Below are 17749 nucleotides of genomic sequence, written 5' to 3' on the forward strand. Positions count from 1 at the left end.
CCAGGCTCTCAAAGCACAACTCAGCCCCTCCGCCGTGTCTCTGAAGCGGCATTTAGGGCCTTCCCTCCCCGCTGCGTTCCCCACCTGTCTTGTTGGCCCTTTGATGCTTTTTTGTTATTTTCTGTCCTTCTCCCAGCTTTTAAAACTTGTAGCAGAAGTGCTGGCGTGGGACGTCTGGTCCACGTTACCCGAAGCGGGCTCTCCCACTCACAGAGGCCTAGTCCGGAACCTCGTGCACGGGACAACCTCACTGCTAGACTTCCCTCAGTCCGCACGGGCAGCGGGATGAGCCAGAGCTGGCGATGGGGACTGGTGGCATGCAGCCCTTCCCGGCCCTGAGTCCCGCCTGAGGCTCGACCAGCCTCCCTTCACCTTCAACGTCTAACACCTCTGCCAACTGAACCCAACGGCCACGTCTCCAAACCCTGCTTTGTAAAAAGCCCTAGAACCAAGCTGTCTTCAGCCAGCCTCCTCTCCCCTAGAAAACAAACTCCAAGACAGCATGACAACAAAGACCACGTCATTTATTTACAAAGGCCAGTGTGGACGTCGGGGAAGGAGGGGGGAAAGCCACACGGAGATCCTCTCTGGATTGCTTGGGACCCTTTCCCACCTGGACAAGATTCTGCTTCTCTCGCTTCTGTACGCTCAGCCGTGGGTCCTCCAAGCAGCTGGGCTACGCAGCAGGGAGAAGAGGCGGCATGAGCCTTCTCTGCGCTCCAAGAGAGCGACGTCCAATTCCAGATCAAAGGCATGATTGCCGCCCTCTCCTTTCCTTCCTCAAATAGAACTTTCTGGCCTGGAAGCAAACAGTGGAGACTCCAAAGGCCAGGGACTGCAGGGGAGACTCCTGTACTATTCCCCAACAGCAAGGAGGGGAGGGGGGGGTGCTGCTCACAGCCCTGACAGCCTTGCAAGGGGTAACTACACTACCCTCGGGTGACACAGCACCCAGGGGCCCGAGGGGCCCAGCGCGCTGGGCTGTATTCCTGCCCCGACTGGCCCTTTTGCCCACTTCTCTTTGGTAGGAGAGAGCTCGGAACCAGTCATTAACAAAGAATCCACCCTCCTGTGCAACTCACGTGCACAGGTGTGCGGGCTTACACCCGCACACACACCCACTGACCCCAATCCCTTCACGTCTTTTTGAGGAGGGCTCAAACCAGTGGTACCTGGGGACATTGGTGGGTCTGGGCCACAGAACCAGTAGGAGCCCCTGTGAGCCCCGTCCTCCGGCTCAAATTCTGTTAGCATCTCTAGGCCTTCTCTGCCAGGCCTGCGCCTGTGCTCTCCCGCCTAAAACAGCTACGAGGGCTTCCATTCCCTAAGTGTCAAGTCCAACTTCTGAGCCTTTGACCCAGGTCATTCACCCCGTTCCCTTCCTCCAGCACATCTCCACAGGGCTGGTCCAGGGCTTGTTAGTTCCTTGTACAGAGACCGCGGTCGCTTCCCCCTTTAGACAGGGAGGACAGGCATCTTCCTCTCTCAGGACATCCCAACAAAGCCTGGATGAAGGGACCAGGACAGGGGGTGAGGAGGAAAAGTCAGCCTGTCCACCTGCCCCTCCCTCTGAGTGTGTGACCCCGGCACAGATCAGGCTGCAGCGGGAGGAGGGGGTGGAGGGAAGGAAGAGTCCCTGCAAGTAACCATACAACAAGCCCTGGTGGCCCACGAGGAAGACCCCGTCCGTGCAGAGCAGATGGCAGTCCCCCTGCCAACCCCGTACCGCCACCGGGACATCTGCAGGCTGCACGAGACGGCAGCGGGCCAGGAGCTGGGGCCGGCCCGCTTAAGCAGGACCTGGACAGAAGACTCCGTAAGAGATGTGCAAGTGAAACCAGAATTCTCAGAGCTCTGGGGCCACGCCCGTGCCCCTGAAGCCACCCTGCTGTCTGGAGAGGACGGGGAGAAGATGGGGACGGCAGGCACAGAGGGCAGGGGCTGGCGCCCAGGGAGGGGAGAGGCGGGCGGCACGGCCGAGCGGTTAGGAGAGCTGCGAGCCCAGGAGTCTCTCGATGGCTGCGTTGACATCCCCTCCTGTGGCAATCAGGGCCTGCAGGTTGGCCTCGCGGTTGATGAAGCCCATGGAGTTGAGCTGTTCCAGCTGCTGCTGGAACCTCACTTCCGGTGTCTGCACCTGGAGGGGACAGGCCTTATGAGGAGGGCGCGGGCCCACCCTGGGCCCCCCCGAATCTGAGGCGCACAGCGGGGCGACGGGAAGCAGGTCTTCTCGCACATCCTCAGGTCAACCAGGGGGCAGGGAGGGCTGAGCTACCAGCAGGGGCAGGGAGCCTGCACACCCCAGGTCACTACGCGACTGTGTAACAGAAGCTGGGCGTCCTTCTGGACATTTCAAGGTAACAGATCAGCCCACGTTCCTAACCGCTTTCCATCAGCCCTCTGGAGATGTTCGCGGCACCCCAGAAGCCGAGCGCTCTGCGGTCAGGGAGACGCGTGCTCTCCCCGGTCTCCAGGCCGTGTTCACACAGAGCCTCAGGAGAGGCCGAGAAGGGCCCGGGAAAGAAAGAACCTGTTGGGTTTTGCTTAGCCAATCAACAAACCCAGTTATTTACAAAAGAGAAGGCTTTTCGTTCCTGACACTCCTGTGAACGTCTGGAAATGCTTCCCCGAAGGCTGCGAGGCGGCAGGAGCCCAGCTCACGCCCGGCCACTCAGAGTCGTTAGGGGCCCAGCCATGTCAGGCCACCAGCCTCTGACAGGACGCAGGCGCCGTCCACGGAAGGAAAGGATGTGCCCCGAACGTGCGAGAACCTTCTGCAGTGTTCTGTGCTGCTTCTCGCCATAGGCCCGGACCCCGGAGACCCCGGGTGCAAGCCTTCCACAGCGTTCTGCACACACGGCCTTGCACAGAGCGGGGAACGCTGGTGTGTCTGTTGAAAGGCTTTTCCCAGGGCAGTTACAGAGAAAGGTGAAGGGCCTCACCTGAGGTCAATGCTACCCCTTGCCCAACGCCCTGGCCTTGACTTTGTGACCCAGGGCTCCGGGGACCTCCCGGCCCAGAGCCTCCTCCCCTGCCTCAGAGCTGGCGGCCACTTCCATTCCGGCGAGTGCGCCGGGACAGGCGCCCATGCTGGACACGGGTCCAGGCGCACGTTCAAGAGCCGCACACCCCGGTCTGCATCTCGGCTCCGTGACCGACTCCCGGGCTGTGTGACTCCGAGCAAGCACGTCACCTCTCTGGGCCTCCGTTTTCCCCTTTCATGACAGAGCCAGCAGCTTCCTGACAAGGCTCCTGGGAGGCACCAGAAGACGCTCAGCACGGCGCCCGGCAGCCCGACGGGGCGGTCACTGTTCTCGGCTCCATTTCACGGCCACGGAAACGGAGCTCAGGGAAGGCGGCAACCTGCCTGAGGCCAGCAAGTGCCCGGGGCTGGCTGCCTCCCATCTGCTGCTCCGCCGCACGGCGCCAGGGAGGCCCGGGGTGGCGAAGGCACCGCCGCCCTGCATACCTGCGAGCTCCCGCCGCCACCGGCCAACAGCTGGACCATCTGCTGTACGAGATGCTGCTGAGCGCTGGAAGCCCCCGCGGCAGACGCGGCAGGAGACGCGGCAGGGGGCGCCGGCGAGGAGGTGGGGGCCTCGGGTGCAGACCCGGGGTTGCTGCCTGCCGGGGGTGCCGGGGTCCGGGACATCCCAAAGGAGCCAAGGCTGCAGGCAGGACAGACCAAGAGATGAGCCGCTGAGAAAGGGAGGGCACATGAGGTCTAGAAGGAAGGGCGGAGGGAACAGGAGAGCAGACCCTCGGACACGCGATGGCTGCGGGAAGCACCCGGGGAGGGGGCCCGAAACTTGCTGCCCCCCACCACAACCCTTACCTGGGTACCAGCCCGGGGGCCTCGGTCTGCAGGGTCTGTAGGCCCTGCTGGATCTGTAAGAGCGCCTGCATGGCCCGGGGGTTGGTGAGGACAGAGAGGGACTCCGGGTTCTGCATCTGGTGGGAAAGGGCACAGGAAGGCCATGGGAGTGGCAGGACAGAGGAGGCCACCCCAGCCCCAGGCCCGAGCTCTGCCCCGCCCTCCCACCTGCTGTCGGACCCACTCACTTGCTGGAGGAAGACCGGGAGCTGAAGGCGGAGCTGCTCCTGGAGCTGGGGGTTCCCCGCGAAGAGCGGCACATTCACCATCATCTGCCGGGGTGGAGGCAGCAGGGGAGACCTGGGCCCGCCCACCCCAAGAACCCCCACGGCCTCCCGCGGCACCCCCACCACGGCGGGAAGTGTGGCTCTTGGGGAACCCCGGAGGCCGACGTGGGGCAGTGAGAGGAGACGGAGCCACACTGGGGCGAGCCGGGGCATGCAGTGCCACGTCTGGCATTGACAGCAGTGCGCGAGTCCACAGCGCTCAGCCTGCACCGCGCCGCGTACTCGTATGAACGCACTGAACCGGCACGAGTCCGAAGGGGGAGCCGCTGCCCTGAGCGCTCACAGGAGGACAAACTGAGAGGCTCAGCTCGGGGGCGGTGGGCCTGAGACTCACACCCAGCAGCCTGGCTCGGGGCTGATTGGACCGCGCTCCCCCGTGGCAGCTCCGTACCTGGGCAGCGAAGTCGGGGTTCTGGGCCAGCGTCTGCATCATGCTACGCATGTAGGGGGCTGAGAGCACGTTCCGCATCAGCTGGGGGTTTTCAGAGATCTGCTGGAGGAGGGCCTGCATCTCTGGGCTGTTGAACACCCCTGGCATGAGGAGGAAAACAACGGAACAGGAGAAAAGGGGTCCAGATGGAAACCAGATGCTGCCGCCCTTCCATCTCCCTCCTTCCAATGCTGACTGGTTCCACAGTTCAGAAGGGCAGCCGTAGCATGGGCCCCCAAGCACGGGGGCGTGGTCCCTGTCCCTCTGGCTTGGCCCCTCTCCCGGCTGCTCTGCAAAGGACACGCCGGTTGAAACTGGGATCTCGTTCACGCCCCCCGGACTGCTCTTGCCACAGGCTCAATGTCAGGGTTGGAAAGGGCCCGACAGAGGTCACGTACACTCATGGTTTGACACTTGTCTTGTGGCAGCAGCCCTTTCCTCAAACCAGATCTCACTCAAAAACCAAGTATGCCAACGGTCTGCTTAGAGCCTGGCAGGATGGCTGGAGCCCCTCCCTCTTGTTCCTTCCTCCTCCTGGGGATGGTCCAGACACCCCAGCACTGGAGTACAATTTTAAAGCCATGGATCAGGTTCAAATCCCTGATTTTAAAATAAGCACCCAGAGGGACTTTGGGATCAAGGTGCCCCCCCACCCCCGCCAGGGCACAGAGAAATCAGGGCATCTACCAAAGACACCCCCAGGATCATATGCACGGTCACACTACAGATACATGGGGCCTCCCCAAGGGTTGTGCAGTGCATAACCCCCCTTCTGTCCATGGCAGCTCTGCACATCCATCTCTCCCAGCCTTATACCTGCCTGCCCCAGGTGTGCCCCGGGTCCTCCCCTACACGCTCCTCCCCAGTCCAACCCACTGACGCTGGACAGCTGGACAGCACGGCTGCAAGAGCTTAGCAGGTGGGGTCGGCCCTATCTGTGAGCCATTACTCAGGCTGCTCCCAGGAACAGGAGACACGGCCCAAAGCACCCTGCAGCCTCTGAGGCTGCACAGCCCCTTCCGTGGCTTCAATACCGTCTCACCTGTCTTTAATATTCTGGAGCAGTGTAAGCCCCATGCAGTCCTGGGGCAGAGGGACCACCCTGGTGACCCCACTAAGCTCCTCCCACCCCAGGACATACCTGACCCCAGGCTAGCCGCATTGATCCCAAAAGGGTTCGAGACTGTCGGGTGCACCTGGCTGGTCCCCGATCCTCCGGTGCCCTCCCCCCCGGACCCGGGGGCCTGGGAGGTGGGGGGCGAGGGGCTCCAGGGGTTAGGGAGGGGCTCTCGGTTCTCAGTCCGCAGAGGCTGGGAGGACGAGCTGTCGGAGTTCCCGGCCAGGGAAGAGAAGGGATTGTTGCCGAACTGGGAGGAGGGAAAGGTTCTGGGTTAAGGACTGAAACAGACCAGGGGTAAGGGCCAGGCCCTCTGGGTCCTCTCACCTAACAGCCTCCCCTCCCTGGGAAAGGGACAGGGGCCTGAGACCCAGGGCAGCTCCCAACGGGCAGCTCCCCCCTCATCCTTCAGGGTGGGGGCTGGCCAGGGCTGGCGACCTGGTCACAACACCCCTCGGATAACTGGAAACTTCCCGTCTCTCCCAGTGGCTCTGAACATTTGGTCTCTCGTCTCCCCTGGGCCCTGTGGTACTTTACACGCACCCTTCCCTTGTGTAATGCCGTATCTGTCCCCTTAGCTCTTAAGGGGCAGAGACAAGGTCCTCTTTGCAGCCCTCCCCTGACACTAGCAGGTGCTCAGTTAACAACTGTTGGCTTGATGGCAGCTGGCTCTACCTCAGCCCCGATCTGCCTCTAGGCGTCCCTTTTCCCAGCCATCTGGGTCCAACACCCACTCCCCAGAACCCCCTCCTCCCCAGGTCCCCAAGATGGCATTCTGTCTGCCGCGGTGCGGACAGCGGAGCCCGTCGGTGGAGCACGTCTCTGGCCGAGCATGCCCTCCCTCCACTGCGTCCCCCACACCGTCTCCTCTTCCTCGGCCTCCTTCCTTCAGCTAAACAGCCCCCCTCAGCACCAGGCTCCCTGCTGTGTCACCCAAGGCCTGCACCCCATTTACGGTGTGCTGTCCAAGGCAGCCCCGGAAGTTCCTTCCTCCAGATCCACCGCACCCAGGAAAGAGCTCTGTGCAGGGGCATGCTTGCTGACGGAGTCCACACCTTACGCCCCTGCTCAGACTCCCACTCCTGAGGTCCCGGCTAGTCCTCACCTAAGCAGGAGGTCCCTGAGAGCTTCAGCCTCTCCTCACCATGGGGCTTCCTGCTTCTTCAAAGCCGGTCATGGGGACCAGAGCTCACCCAGGACCCTGTAGCTCTGAGCTGTGCCTCTTCTGCTTGACCAGACGCCTGCTGACGACAGGCCAGCAGGCCAGGGTCTGCACACCACAGCCTAGGGCTCTGGCCTTGCTTCCGATGTCCTGTCCTGGGGACCCACCACCGCTGGGTTCCTGGTACGCTCTAGGGCCCGAGCCTCTTTCTGACCTCCCTCCGACAACGGCTGCCATTTATTGAGCACCTACTACACGTCTGGCACATTTATTCTAATGTTTACAACAGCCCTCCAATATACCAGTTCTCAAAGTGCGGTCCTGGGACCCTGCAAGGCTGAACACTGTCTTTATCGTTTTGAGGTGCTATCTGCCTTTTTTCACTTTTGTTGTCTTCGCGAGCGTTCAGTGGCCTTTTCCAGAGGCTACATGACAGGTGACATTGCAACAGACCGAATGCAGAAGCTGAGCTGGGAGTCCAGCCATCCTGCAGTAAAGCCAGACGTTAAAGACGTCTGCAAAAATTAAAACAAGGCCACCCTCCGCTCAAGTTTTGTTTAGGAAAATGAAGTTATTTTTTCAAAGAATATGCCATGTATGTCAATGTGTAGTGGATTTACTCTTATTTTAAAGCGAATTAATAAACATTCCTTACGTTTCTCAGTTTTAATTTCAGATTCAGTGAATATTGGGTCCTCAGCAATTCCTAAGCATGTAGGGTGGTCCTGAGGCCAAAACGATCGAGAACCACTACTTTAACACGCCGCCTCCAGTCTGAAAATGTGGAAGCTAAGACTCAGAAAGGTAAAGCAACTCACTTAAACCCGCACCCCTAGAAATGCTGGCACAAGTATCCGAACACCGGTTTGCTGACGCCAAATCTCCATGCTCCCAACGGCTCTGCAGCCTGGTGTGCATCAGAATTAGCCAGAGGGCTTGTTATAAGCCTTTCTCAGCTAGTGGATTTTTTTTTTAACCAGGTGCATGCATTACTTTGATATAATTTTCAATTAAATAGTTAAATGTAATTTAAAATAAATAAATTCCTTTTGTCTTTATATAATTTTTTATTAAAATAAATTCTTTAAAAAACTCGTAGTTGATCCCTACAAGCCCTTCTAAAATTTGAAAGAGCAGTGTCAAGAATAACCAAGAAGACGTTGGAGAGTAAGGTGGGGGGGGTTTACTCTACCCGATGCCCAGACTTAATTAAGACCATGTGGTATCACTGTAGGGACAAACAGACCAACGGGTCCCTGCAGAGTCAGCAAGGCGCACAGTTACTTGTGGAGACCTGCTGCAGGCCAGCAGCCTCGGGAGCAAGAAAATCTGTTGGGATAGCATGAACCACTGAGGATGTGGGGCTTTTTCTCTTCCACCAGGAAAAAGTAACATAGGATGCCACCCTCCCACCGGGGCACTGGTTTGGGGGGTGTTCAGTATAGGAAAACCCATCAAGCTGCACACCGATGATACGTGTGCCTTTCTGAAGCTATATTATTCTCCAATAAGACATTTTCTAAACGTTTTGAAAAAGCAAGTTAAAAATTATATGAACAGCACGATACCACTTCTATGAGGTTTAAAAATATGCAAATCAATGCTGTAGGTTATTTATGGATACAAACACAGGCCCTCAAAGCAGCAAAATGGTAAACACCAACTTCATGGTGCCGGTTCGCTTTGGAGAGGGAAAGGGGTAAAACGGGGCAGGGGCACCGGGAGGCTGCAATTCGATCTGTAACGTCTTATTTGCAAATATTAAACATGTCCAGGAAACTCTAAAAACCACTAACACTAGTCACCTCTGTGGTGGACAAGAGGTGGCTGAGAGATGGAAATAGAAGGACTCCTTTTGTTTACTTTGTGTAACTTCGGAACTTTGAAGTGTGTAAGCGTATAATGTAGTGTAAATTAAACTTAAAAAAAGAACCAAAAGGCACCGAAGCTATTTATGGCAACACGCTGGGGCAATGCTGTATCCTTGTCTATACTCTTTATATATTTGCAAGAATTCATAAGGCACTGTCACAAGTGCGTGTTCCCAAGCCTGATTCCTGAGACTGAGTCACTAAGTAGCTCAAAGGTGGGGACGAGGAGGCTCATTATGGATTAGCTCCCTGCGTGATGCTGATTCAGGCGACCCGTGGACCACACTTGAGACGCACTGTGCTGAGGGCGGCCATCTCACCCCAGGTCTGCCCCCAACCTTCGAGGCCCTGGTGCACAAGGCTGTCAGATCCCTCGGATGCTACACCCCCCCCCCACATCCCCAGGGAATTCTGCTACCTCCCGCCCCACCGCCTCGGTCCCATGCCAAGCTGGACCACCCCTGCCTATGCCGTGAGAAGTGCTTCCAAGCCCAGGCCCATCCCAGAGGGCCGCAACAGAAAAGAGAAGCAGGGAGCACGCCGGGCTTGCCTGGGTCTGGGGGAGGGACTCCTGAGCCCCACCAGCCCTCCCACAGCCTGGCCCCGGCCCCACCTGCTCCCGGGCAGCACTGAACATCGGCTCTTGGATGTCGGTGTACATGCGGCGGAGGGCGTTATACCCCCCGGGGATGCTCTCCAGGTTGCTCAGAGCCCGGTCCTGGTTCCGCATCATTTCTTGCATCATGGCTGGATTCCGGGCAAGCTCCATGGTCTAGCGGAGAAGGGAGAGACGGGAAGAATCCTGAAACCAGGGGAGCACCAAGCTTGGACAAGGGTGGGCCCTGAGGAGGGGTCTGCATCAGGATTAGGGGCCAGGGCCAGGAACTGCCCAACAGGGGCCGCGGGTCAGATAAGTCAGACTTTTTTTCTCTACGGTCACCTTGGCAACAACCCTGCCTTCCCGTGGCTATTCCGCTAGGCTTTCTGTACCGCGGTACAATGATCCCAGATGGGGTGAGGGCACGGCTCCCCTTCCTCAGGTTCAGGGGGCCCGCACCAGTGTCAGGGAGCGAAAGGAAACTGAGTAAGAATGGACACGAGAAAGAGGAGGAGGCAGCAGAGGAAATCAACATCTATTGAGCGCCTGCTACATACAGATGCCTGGCAAAGCAATGTACACAACTGACGTCTTGGGATCACCACGATACTCGTGCCAAGGAGGTGTTTCTGTCCCTATTCTGCACATGAGAAAACGGGCAGAGACTCTTGAGGACCCATAGCAGTGAGTGGTGGGCCAGGTCTCGAGGCCAGGTTGGTCTGCCTGCCCGACTTACTGTGGCTCCTGGCAGACGACCACAAGTCGGGGAGGGAAGGCATTCAAGCCAGGACGGTGCCACCAATGCCCTCTAACCCCGGCCCTCGGTTTCTGCCCGGCCAGACCTTGAGAAACCCAAGGACGGGGGCTTTCCCTTTGGAGCCAACAGCTCGGTGTCAGGAAGGGCTGGCCCGTGTCAGCGCCCGGAGACTTGCAGTCCTTGACGCAGACAACCGCACAGCTCCTTCCTGATCACACTCGACTGGGGATGCCTTCCCTGTCCTTATTCCCAAGTCCTTTCCGCACCTGCCTCCCCGAAACACCTGTATGTCTAAGATGGAACCCTGACTCCCTACCCTGTAACTCCTTCACTCACTACATGTCTGCTAGGGACCGCCACACACCAGGCACACTGCTCTGGACCGTGAAGAAACACTGGCAAATCCTCGCGCTGAAGGAACTTACCTCCCAGTGAACCCAGACGGGTACCCACAGCTCTGCCGACATCATCTATCCTCGTCCCTCGGTGCAGCGGGCCGGGAGACACAGCTCCTGGAGGCCAGTACAGAACCGCCTCTCGGGGTCTCCGTCAGCCTCCGGCCCTGCCCAGCCCCAGGGCTCCCCGAACACCCCACTGCCTTTCACTTGCTGTCCCTCAGCCCTGAACACTCTCTTTTTCCTCCTCTGGGTCTCAGCTTGGGTGACACTTCCTCCAGAGGCCTCCTCTGAGCCCCCCCTGTGCTCCCGGGGGACCCTGCGACTATCTGTACGACAGCACCGACCACGCCGCGTCATCACCGCACACTTGTTCGTCCCGCTCCCCTTGAGACCACAAGTTCCGGACAGCGAGGCCTATACCCCCAGCGTTCGCCACGTGCTGCTGAGTGAGTCGGTCCACGGCCACGCCGAGGCAGGACGAGGCGGCACGGCTGGGGCCCTCCGGGGGGGGTGTCCCACCCGACCCCACCCCGCCTTCCCTCGCACCCACCTGCCTCATGAGCTCCGGGTTGTTGAGCATGTGGCTGATTTCAGGGTTCCGCTCCATCAGCTGCTGCATCTGGGGGTTGGCCATGATCATGTGACGCATCAGGTCGGGGTTGGACATCATGTCCTGGACCAGAGGGTTCTCCATGATCTGCGACAGCATCTCGGGGTTGGACATCAGCTGTCTCTGCATCTGCTGCTGCAGCTCCATGAAGTTGGCGGAGCCCAGGCCCAGGCTGCCCAGGCCCAGGATGCCCCCGAAGCCAGCTGCGGGGAGGGCCGGGGTCACGGTCGGCAGCGAGACCCTGCCCCCGCCGGGCCACAGCCACTGCAGGCAGGTGTCTGCGACGGCCCTGTCTGCTCCTCGCACCTCCCCTTTCCAATCCCTCCCCGGCCCCAGCCCTGCCCCACTGCGGGCAGAGAAGGGAGCCCGGTCCACCTCGACCTCTCTGGCGGCAGAGGCCGGGCACAGCACAGACAGGCTGACCAGGGGTGGCCTGCTGAATGAGCAATAAATACTCCTCAGCTGGCTGCTGCGGGACCCCCTTGTCCCCAAACGCCAATACCCTCACCCTGCGTTCCCCACACCCCAACCCCGTTCTGTCCCTCCCTCCCAATGCTCATCCATGCTCCCATCCTCTGGGAGACCCTGGTAGACTGGTTTCCTCCCCAGCTTCGCCCAAGTACCAGTGTCTGGAATCCCATATCCAGGGGTCCCCCATCCCCATCAGACCAGGAGCAGGGGGCATGCTGCTGCCTCCTCTTGGCTCTCACCTACTCCCTAGCCCCAAAACAGGCCTGTGACCTCCTCCCCAAGGGCTTACAGAGTATGGACGCAGTGGCGCTGGGGGGTCCCTCCCCAGTCCCTGGGGAGGGACCCCCCCCACTGCTCCTGCGGCTCCCACCGCCGGCATCTGAGGAGGCGCTGCCAGAGGTGGAGGGCTGGGCAGGGGTGGCGGGTGAAGTGGGCGTGGTGGAGGGTGCCGAGGCAGGGTCTGGAGTGGAGGAGGGGGAAGCAGTGGCAGCAGCTGGATCTTGAGCCCTGAGGACAGAGAAACGAAGCCCAGCTGAAGTGAACAGGAAAGGGAAGACAAGGATTTCCTTCTGGCGCAGCTCCTGCCCTAACGTAGGCCTGAAGCAACCCTCAGGCGGGGGTGGGTGGTGCTGGGGGCAGGCGGGAAATCAGGCGGAGGGAGGAACTAGTACCATCTGCCTTCAGGGCGTTCTGGGAGAGGTAGCCGAGGTTCCTCTCCCCTGAGGGGAGACTGCAGGGCTGCCTAGCAATCCCTCCCTCCGAGAGCTCTCAGGGTACAGGTGAGCGACAGGTGAGAAAGTGAGGACCGGATGGGAAAATCAGGCCCAGGCAGCAGCTGGATCCGCTCCTGTCCCGGACTTACTTCTGAGGGGTCTTGATGACCAGATGGACAGTGAGCCCATCCTTGATGCCATGCTGGTTCAGTGTGTCCCCGTCCTTGAGGATCTTGCCTGCGAAGATCAGGACCAGCTGATCCTGCTGGGCCTTAAATTTCCTGGAGATCTCCTCTTTGAACTGCGATCAAGAGGCAGAGGTCACGGCAGAGTTTCCTTGGCCTCCACCCACCAGGGACCCTGCCCTGGGTCTGGGAAGTGCCCTCTGCAGTCTAGAACCTATCCATCCAGCTGCAATGAGCAGCTCCTTTGTTAACCAAAGACATGGACCAGGGACAGGCTCTGTCTCGCTCAACCCCAGAAGGCTCAGCCAGTTCCCTACGCCTCCCGCCTCAGTCCCTCCCCCCAGCTCCCTGTGACTCTCTGTCCCAATTCCTCCAGCAACCTTGGACCCAGGCCTGTCTCCCTACAGCCTTCGGTTCTAGACTCCAGGCTTCCCTGCCTATGCCCAGCCTTCTTGTAACAAGCACAACACACAGACCCCAACGACCTCTAACAGCAGCGACTACTCAGGAGTTCAGAGTCTCAGTCCTGTGAGATAGATATGAACTGTCATCTCCACTTTCAGGACGAGAAAACTGATCATCAGAGCAGTTCCATGACATCCCGGGCGGACTGGAAGTCAGGTCTCGACACCAAAGCCCTGGCTCTTGACCCAATACATGGCCTCTCAGCTAAGGCGGATTTCAAAGTGAGCTCTGCAAGGCACAGGATGTAAATTCCGGAATACAGTCATTTTATAAGGGGGCAGGGGGCAGCGATGGCACTACAGACTGGCCCAGGGAGAGTCAGACTCTCCAAATCTATCAGCTCTCCTCCGAAAACCAAACCCGAACAAACCAAACCAGGACACGCTCAGTGAAGAGTGCACTTGCTAAGCCGGGGCAGCTTCCAGATCCCTTCCTTCCAACCAGATGGCCTATCTGAAGCCCCGCCTATGAGAAATTCTGCAGCAGCCACAGGGGGTGGCGAGCACAGGCAATGTGCCCTCATCCCCTCACCCAACACACTTTTATTGAGCACCTACTGCACGCCGTAAGTCCCGGAGGGACCGAGGGCCCACCGTAACCACCTCGATTTGAAAAGGTAGGACAGATAAGAGCGGAGGGAAACGCTCCCCCAGCGCCCCGCGCCCCAGCACCCGGGGGCGCCCCTCGCCCGCTCCCCTGGCGCAGCACCGAACCCGGAGACCGTCCGGCCGCGGCCCCTCGAACCCCCGACCAGCGCTCGGGGCGCACGCTGCCCTCAGACCCGTAGTCCTTCCCCTCCCCGGTGCAAGGTGCCCCCTCCCCGCTCTCCGCCACGCCCCCAACGCAGGCCACAAGGCGAGCCCCGGCCTCGAGTCCGCCGCACGCGCCGAGCTCGCCGCAGCCGCCTCGCAGGACGCCCCCAGCCCCGCTCCTCCCCTCCCGCCCCTCCGAGAGCCTGCGGGGCCCCCGCCGCCCCGCCCGCCGCCCCGCCGCCTCGGAGCCTCCCCTCTCTCCGCAGACCCCTCCTCCGCCAGCCTCGCCGCGCGTACTACCTCCTTGACGGAGGCTCGATCGCAGATCACAATTTCCTCCTTATCCTTGGGGGTCTTGACGGTGACCCGAATGGGGGGCCTGGCCTCGGCCCCGCTCGGCTCCGCCATGCCGCCGCCTCCACCCGGCCGCCCGCCAGCCCGCCCCGGCTCCTCCTCCTCCCCGCCCGGCCGCCCGCCCGCCCGGCCGGCTCGGCTCCGGCCTCCGCCCCTCCGCCCCTCCGCCCTCCCCTGCCCTGCCCTCCCCTCCCCGCGGCCGCGCCGCCCTCCGGACCAGCTGCGCCCACAGCGCCCCGGGCGGCCTGGGGGGGGCACTGCAGCCGGGGGTCCCGGGCCTTGCGGGGCGGCGGGGGTGGGGGGGCGGAGCGGGGCGGGCTCCCCGCGACAGCCCGCGGCCGGTCCTGCCCAGCCGCCTCCGCGGGGACCCCCGCGAAAACGCTGTGTGCCTGTCGCCGCCGCGTTTTTCCGGTTCCCGGGCCTGTCCCGACTTGGACGCTCAGTTCCCCCACATCTGGACGTCCACTCGAGGTCTCACCTCTAGGACTGCCTATGCCCCCGGAGGTCCTGCCTGCACGAAGTCTACTAAGTACGGCTCCAGAGGCCTTTCTGAGCCTTGGTCATCTCACACGGTCGTGCATAACGTAGGCAATTGCTCTGGAAAGTAACCAAACGTGTGCCTGACAAATACAGGGATTTCTTTTTTCAGTTATTGGTCGTGGACTGTCAAGCGGGCGTGCTGACTCTTCTCTCCCCGGGTGGCGGGGGGTGGGGGAGTGGGTTGTTAAACGTCCTTCCAGTCCTGCCCCTGTCCCTTCGCTCCCGCTCTTTTTCCCCCAGCAACCGCATGGTTCCCCCGGGAAAGACGAACTACACTTCCCAGGGTGCGCCGCGAGGCCACACGGAACTACAACTCCCGGCGCCTCCCGCGGCAGGGCGGTATTACGTCGCCACCCCAGAGCCGGGCCGGGACCTCCGGGTCGCGCGGCGTTCCGAAGCGGCCGGGAGCTCGGGGAGGTCCCCGCGGAGGCCCGCGGGAGGCGGCTCGGGGGCTGGCGCGGAAGTCCGGGCCTGGGAGCCGCAGGCATGCTGCGTCCCAAGGCTTTGACCCAGGTGCTAAGCCAGGCCAACACCGGAGGTGTCCAGAGCACGCTGTGAGTGCGGCCGGAGGAGGCGGGCGGCCAGCCCGCGGCGCGCAGGGGAGGGGTTTCGGGGAGGGAGGAGGGCAGAGGGGTCGCGCTCTGCCTAGACCCCTGCTTTCTGGAAGCGCCCCGGCGGGAGGTGGGACAAGAGCACAGGCGTTTTCTCGCCGCTCCGAGCACGTCCCTGTCCCTTACTGCCGCTCGCCAGGCTGCTGAATAACGAGGGATCTCTGCTGGCCTACTCCGGTTACGGGGACACGGACGCCCGGGTCACCGCGGCCATCGCCAGCAACATCTGGGCCGCCTACGACCGCAACGGGAACCAAGCGTTTAATGAAGACAATCTCAAATTCATCCTCATGGACTGCATGGTATGGAGAGGGGAGCCACTCCCTCTGTCCCTGAAGGGAATCCCCATGGGGCGACCTGGACCCCATCCTGGATGGTTGGAGGGGCAGGGACAGGGTGTCCGAGGGCTACTAAGAGTTGGTTTGCTGCAGCATTATGGTAGGTAGGGCCCTATGCAGCAAGTGGGGGTGAAAGGGAGCCGGGGACCCACGTCTGCCAGGGCTTCTGGGCTCAGCTGGCCCCTTGTCATTCATGGAGCCCTGGGTAAGTCACTTAAGCTCTCTGAACTTTCTTACCGCCTCTAACTCAGGAACAGTAATACCCCCCAACAGGAATGCTCGCACGCAGGCTTATGGTGAAGATCAAAGGGTGTAAACCGTACAGTGTTGTCACCCCAGAGTCACAGGCTCACAGAAGCACAGCAGAGTCTCCAGGCCCTAGGCCCGTCCCTTCAGTTTACAGAAGAAGCAGCTGCTGTCCAGAAAGGGGAAGTAGCCGTTAGACTGTGAATTTCCGGGAAACAGAAACTGTCTCACTCGCCTTCTTGTTGGTTCGGCCAACACATGTTTAGGTCCCTGCAGCGCTCTCAGGGATTAGGGGGAAAGTAGCAAACAGGACAAAAACTTCAGGCCTAACTTCTCACAGAGGCTCATGGTTTTACGTGTGCTGTAGAATACATATGTAAGTCAACACTAGGATGTGAGATACCGAGAGTGCTATGCGAAACGGAAGTGAGGTGGGGCACGTATCAGGGACAGTCTCACTGAAAAGGTGACATTTCATTAAAGATCCGAACGAAGTTGGCAAGCCGTATGGCCGTCTAGGGGAAGAACATTTCTGACAGAACAGCAAGTGCAAAGGCCCTGAGGTGGAATAATGTCTGGTCAAGGATCAACAAGGTTGATGTAGCTGGAGCAGCATGGGAATAGGGGAGGTGAGTAGGAGGCGAGGCCAGAGAAGCAGGGAGCTCAGCACCTGGCTCCCAGCACACAGCAGATGCCCAATGAAAGTTTGCTGAACCAAACTGAAAAGGCCCAAGAGTGAACTCTTCCCAAAGGATTTCCACGGTCACGGGGATGACTACCTCCTCCTCACACCACGCCCAACCAAGGATGCCATCTCGGTTCTGCTGATGACTCCTGCTTGGTGCCGAAGCTAGAGTCGGTGCTGTGGGGCAGCAGCTTTCCAACGTCTTGTCCACACCGCACCCATAAGAATAGCAGCGAAGTCAGAGCCCACACCCCCCGACTAAAACAAACATGCAGTGTACTCTGTTTTTCTTCTTTTTCATGCTGACCCACCTCCTTCGTTGATTGGACCCTAGAGTCAGACTTGCAATTTGGAAAAATTTTACCGTGGGAAAGGAGAACTGTACATGGGGTTATTTGCTCCCACGTTCCTTACGGGGTCTTTGGGGTGAACCCATGATAATGACATCACCCATTTGGATAGGCCTTTGCAGTTTCAAAACTCCCTCCTGTGTACTACATCCTCACCAACTGGGATGAGGTAGGGGTCACAGAAAGAGAAACCAAGTTTCTGCGAGGTTGAGTTTCCCAGGGGAGGCTGGTTAGTCAGGAGCTGTGCTGACCCTGGAATCTGAGCTCAGGACCCTGCGTCCAGGGCTGTGGCCAGAGCCCCTCATCTGAGGCTCCTGCCATGCCCAGGGCATGGAAGGAAGAAGATGATAGTCTCTCTGAAGAGGAGCCCTTGGGGAAAGAGAGGGCTGAGGGTGCCAAGCAGAACATTACATCCCACGATATCACCCCCACTAGGAGGGCCGTGTCGCCATCACCCGGGTGGCCAACCTTCTGCTGTGTATGTATGCCAAGGAGACGGTGGGCTTCGGGATGCTCAAGGCCAAGGTGTGTATGTGCCCATCGCTCTACGACCGTGGGCCCAGCGTTTGTGCTCTTCACTGTCCACTGCCACCCCACCACCTTCCTGGAGTCAGCTGTGGGCCGACTCCCAGGAGTGGGTGGGGGCGGGGTGCTCAGCAGCGGGAGTCGGCCTGGATTGGGGATCCCTCTAGTGGCATACCGCGTGCGGGCCTGATTTCTCCTCCCCTCTTGCAGGCCCAGGCCTTGGTGCAGTACCTGGAGGAACCCCTTACCCAAGTAGCCGCCTCATAATGAGCCTTGGCTGAAGCTGGGGTCAGAAAAGATAAATGACCATTTGGAGGGGCAGGGCCCCCTGGGGAAGCCTTTTTGGGTGGTGGGGGGAAGGTGAGACTTTGTGTTTTCCAAGAATAAACTTGAACTCCTGTCTTACGTGA

The 17749-nt window shown here is 60.0% G+C and overlaps 2 protein-coding genes across 3 annotated transcripts; one reads left to right on the forward strand and one right to left on the reverse strand.

Moving 5' to 3' along the window:
* Window positions 1-503: 503 nt before the first annotated feature.
* Window positions 504-14210, reverse strand: UBQLN4 (ubiquilin 4). 2 transcript variants are annotated; one of them, XM_087855051.1, is made up of 11 exons: window positions 13991-14210; window positions 12438-12589; window positions 11865-12082; window positions 11045-11307; window positions 9355-9513; window positions 5733-5958; window positions 4553-4692; window positions 4063-4146; window positions 3836-3951; window positions 3470-3668; window positions 504-676 (listed from the first exon to the last, which is right to left on the reverse strand). In XM_087855051.1, the coding sequence occupies exons 1-11, from the start codon at window positions 14096-14098 to the stop codon at window positions 521-523; spliced, it is 1821 nt and encodes a 606-aa protein (XP_087711177.1). In that variant the 5' UTR covers window positions 14099-14210; the 3' UTR covers window positions 504-520. The 2 variants fall into 2 exon arrangements, with proteins under 2 accessions (XP_087711177.1, XP_045640101.1); XM_045784145.2 differs by lacking the exon at window positions 504-676 and adding an exon at window positions 1834-2137 and having other exon boundaries at window positions 13991-14209.
* Window positions 14211-14911: 701 nt separating this feature from the next.
* On the forward strand, window positions 14912-17744 carry LAMTOR2 (late endosomal/lysosomal adaptor, MAPK and MTOR activator 2). The gene is made up of 4 exons (XM_045784235.2): window positions 14912-15138; window positions 15335-15497; window positions 17250-17339; window positions 17550-17744. The coding sequence occupies exons 1-4, from the start codon at window positions 15071-15073 to the stop codon at window positions 17604-17606; spliced, it is 378 nt and encodes a 125-aa protein (XP_045640191.1). The 5' UTR covers window positions 14912-15070; the 3' UTR covers window positions 17607-17744.
* Window positions 17745-17749: the final 5 nt, after the last annotated feature.

The sequence above is a fragment of the Ursus americanus genome, chromosome 2, assembly GCF_024610735.1.
Source record: "Ursus americanus isolate L20-20 chromosome 2, mUrsAme1.1.p, whole genome shotgun sequence".
Lineage (NCBI taxonomy): Eukaryota > Metazoa > Chordata > Mammalia > Carnivora > Ursidae > Ursus > Ursus americanus.